This window comes from Chaetura pelagica, unplaced genomic scaffold (genome assembly GCF_000747805.2).
Source record: "Chaetura pelagica isolate M959 unplaced genomic scaffold, ChaPel_1.0 scaffold637, whole genome shotgun sequence".
Lineage (NCBI taxonomy): Eukaryota > Metazoa > Chordata > Aves > Apodiformes > Apodidae > Chaetura > Chaetura pelagica.
Window position 1 is genome coordinate 1077308 of NW_009953950.1, and position 3756 is coordinate 1081063.

Here is a 3756-nt window from a genome sequence, read left to right on the forward strand (position 1 = left end):
AATTCTGCTGCTTCTGAAAAGAAGGATGTGAATGAGTTTTACCTATATGGATTACAAAATAAATATTAATTTTCACAAAAAAATATATTTAAGATGAGCATAGGGCTATGTTTATTCTCTGAAATAAGGGATATTTTTCATATATTTCAGCATACCTTACTCTGCTGAATAAATTACTCACACAGCCTTCCATTAAACCTACAATAAAACAACCCTTTATTTAGTGCTTGTCTTTAAAACCATTACTATCTTGTCTTTATTCACTGTTATCCCCTCTTCGTCAGCTAGGAAAAAAAACCAACCAAACAACAGCTGCTTAACTCCCATGTTCTTTGCAACGGGCCAGAATTTTATATCACAGTGGAATTTTAAGTCCTTTACTACTGTTTTACACACACAATGCAACCCAACTCAAAGCCACACAACCCAAAAGTGATTCCAAGTTGCTATGAAAATAATATTAAACATTTACCTTTCCATACACTAAAATTGTCCCTGCTGCAGCATCAGCCACAGCAGAGCCCGCTGGGGGTAACTGCAGCCCCGAAATGCAGCCCCAACAGCAGCACTTACAGGGTAGAAAGCAAAAGCAGCTTGCTGCCTGCTCTTTTGTGCACCAGCTAAAATCCAGCCAGTCAGATTGAATGCTTCGAAAATAGGAATAGACAGGAGGCATCTAGACGTACTGACTTTTGGAGTACGAACTTTCAGTGCTCCTGTGCAAATGCTGGCTGTGAGGGGGGTAGTGGGTTGGTGTGGAGTATTCGTAGCTTCTGGTTTTCTCACAACAGCGGCAAAGGCAACAGAATATGGCTCCAGCAGCAGTGAGGCAGAAGGCAGCTACCCAGCCGATGTAGAGGGCCTCTCCAAGCTCCCTTTTCTGTGCAACGTTGACCATGGGGTTGTAGAAGTCACTGATGATGGTGTTGGCAACCCAGCAGACTGGAACGAGCACGATGGCACCCGAGAGGAGGAAGAGGAGCCCAGCCGTCAGAGTAACACAGCTCTTGGCTCGCCAGCTGCTCTGCAGGCACCACGTCCCCTTCATCCCAATAACTGCAACCAGGAAAGCGAGGAACGAGAGCACCGAACCAGCGCACATAAGACCTCTGGATGCCTGCAGGTCCAGTGAGAGGGCCAGCACAGAGTCGTAGACCTTGCACTGCATCCTGATGTTGGCTTGCCTGATGCAGTGCATCCACAGGCCCTCCCAGATGGTCTCAAACACGATGATGTTGCTCTCAATGAAGGCAGACACCCTCCACTGAGGCATTCCCGTAACAGCGAACGTCCCGATCATGCCAATGCCGCCAACAAGCAGCCCAACAATCTGCAAAGCACCACCAACCATGCTGCCTGTGCAAGGTGAGCAACCCTCAGCAGGTTCCCTGACCCAGGCGCACAGTGTTGGCAAAAAAAATGAGCGACGTTTTCGGAAGTCCTTGTGGCTTGTTTCAGGACAGCTTCAGAGTCAGCCTACACAAGTTTAAAGCAGCTTAAATCTGGCACGCACTTCCTGGGACTTGGCTGCACCTTCATCACCTTTGTCATTCCCTTGCCACCACTGACTCAAAGAGGCAAACTGAGCAATCAAGTGGAACAACTTTCCAGAGCAAGAGAAAGGACAGGGGGTGTGTAAACCAGCAAGAGCCACTTAGCATAAATGTACCTTCTGAGGAAAAATGCTTTGCACGGAGGTTGCTTATTTTAAAAATTAATAGAAAAGAAAGCCCTACCCTTAGCTCCAGCTGTTGTCTACAGGTTTGCTTATGCTGAGGAAATGGACTGGTCTCTGCAGGGAGACTTAGGTGTGCACTGGTGCAGTTATTGAAGCTGTTGCACTGAACAAGCAAGAATATTCTGCCTCAGCTCAGCTCCGTGGCAAATTGCCAGGAGGAAAGCAGAGCCGTGCTCTCTGCCACAGGGCCTCTGCTCCCTAAAGTACTTTTGTTCTGAAGCTTGAAGGAGAGTACTGCAATGACAGGATCAAGGAACAAAACAAATCAAAAGAGTAAAGATAAAGTAGCTCTGAATCTGACACAGGTCTGCAGAGGATAATCAAAGCTGCAAAGAACATTTAAGAAGTAGAAAGGAACAATAAGAGACCTCCATCTTGCTAATACCTGTACACACATCTAGCCTTATACATTTGTGTGGCTCTACTGAGTTTTATAGGAATAGGCAGGCTTCTGGAGATATCCACATGCTTAAATGATTGCACAATCAGGTCTACAGAATGGTGATTTAAGCTATGTAGCAAATTGTTTTCCTGTGCAAAAAGGAACCCAGCAATTACACTGTGATGGTGTCTAGGGCAATAGAAAGCATTAGAGTTATCCATGTACAAATCCTTTAGAATAACTTTTTTTTTATAAAAATACAAATTAAATGTAGTTACAGAAAGCCGGTGAACTGTTGATTCAAGAGTTATTTTGTAATGTGACCAGCAGACAATCCTGCAAAATGTTAGGTAATAAATTTGGGACCATCAGAGCAACAGAAATTGCAGTTGAAAATCTAAGGAGAAAAAAAAACAAACAGGCATTCAGCCGTGGATTATTTTTACAAACTCATATAGGCACAAATGTATGCACAAAATATTCAACCTGATCTCTGCATGTGCAGAGATATGGAAAATTAAAAAAATATATATATATATAAAAACTAGAAATTTTTTTTGTAATAAAGTAGCACTCCATGTGCTAAGTTAAGAACTAATCTGTTACACTGTAAAAGATCAGTTTAGGATATAGTTAGCTAGATAGTTAAACACTAGTCTCCTGGCACACATTTTAACTTTCTTGCATCTATTTCTTCTCTTGCCATTTATGTATCTTGAAACCAGAAACTAAATGCAAATAAAATAAAATAAAATAGAGCAGTGCAGTGCTAAATATGCCAGCTTTTTGGCATATCAAAGATGGAGAAAATATAAAACTCCCACTTGCAGGTAATATTTATGCTCCCTAAGTGTGTTCCTGTATGTAAAACTATGGTTAGAAGGCAAGAGAAAGTAAGAAGCACTCCACAAATCTTTCCATAATCAGTTTGGCTTTCATATCCACCTGTTTTTCTAACCTTCTGCTTATAAAGACATGCTAGAATGATGAAGGCAGGTAACCTGATGTTGCAAGCCGGTACTGGGGAAAGAAAAGAACAGTTTCCCACACCTCTCCTTCTGTTTCTTATTCCCTTGAGCCCTGATTTGTGGCCAGGCAAATTTCCATTATGCCCTTTTGGTTTTGTTTATATCTCTGAAATCAAACCTGCTGTCTGCATGGCTTTCCTAATCCAAAGGCACTGAGAGCCTTCCCCTGAAAACTGCTGTTAGTCTGACAGTAGCTCCAAAAGCACTTCAAGGGATGAGAAGTCAAGCAGAAGTCTTTTTCTGGAGGAGGTTGCTCTGACTGCTGTGGTGCTCAGTAGCGTGATCCCATAGCAGCTATACTGCCTGCTCTTCATTTTCTCCTGCCACACATGTATTTGCAGTCTGGGCTCCTGCTTGCCATCCATCAGTCTGCCCTGACAGTTTGAGGCTCTTTTGCCATGTCTGTGAGCCAGGCAATGGAGGGGCCCTGGAGCCTCCTGAGCTAGGGACCGTGACTGCCCAGTGAGATGCCCCTGGGCTGTTCCCTCTGCAGCCCCATGCCCCGGTACCCCAGCTGCACCCCTTGTCTCTGTGGCCTGTGTGTGCAGGGGAGTGGGCAGTGCCCGTCTCCCAAAGGTGAGGTGTGCTGTGGGTGCCAGGGTGCTGGG

General features: G+C 44.4%; 1 protein-coding gene across 1 annotated transcript; it reads right to left on the reverse strand.

The window, feature by feature from the left end:
• Positions 1-676: 676 nt before the first annotated feature.
• On the reverse strand, positions 677-1351 carry LOC104392420 (claudin-8-like). The gene has a single exon (XM_010001821.1). The coding sequence runs from the start codon at positions 1349-1351 to the stop codon at positions 677-679; it is 675 nt and encodes a 224-aa protein (XP_010000123.1).
• Positions 1352-3756: the final 2405 nt, after the last annotated feature.

What these genes read in the sequence shown, in the direction of transcription:
- LOC104392420 (XM_010001821.1), bottom strand. Translation starts at nt 1,351, where the DNA reads ATGGTTGGTGGTGCTTTGCAGATTGTTGGGCTGCTTGTTGGCGGCATT.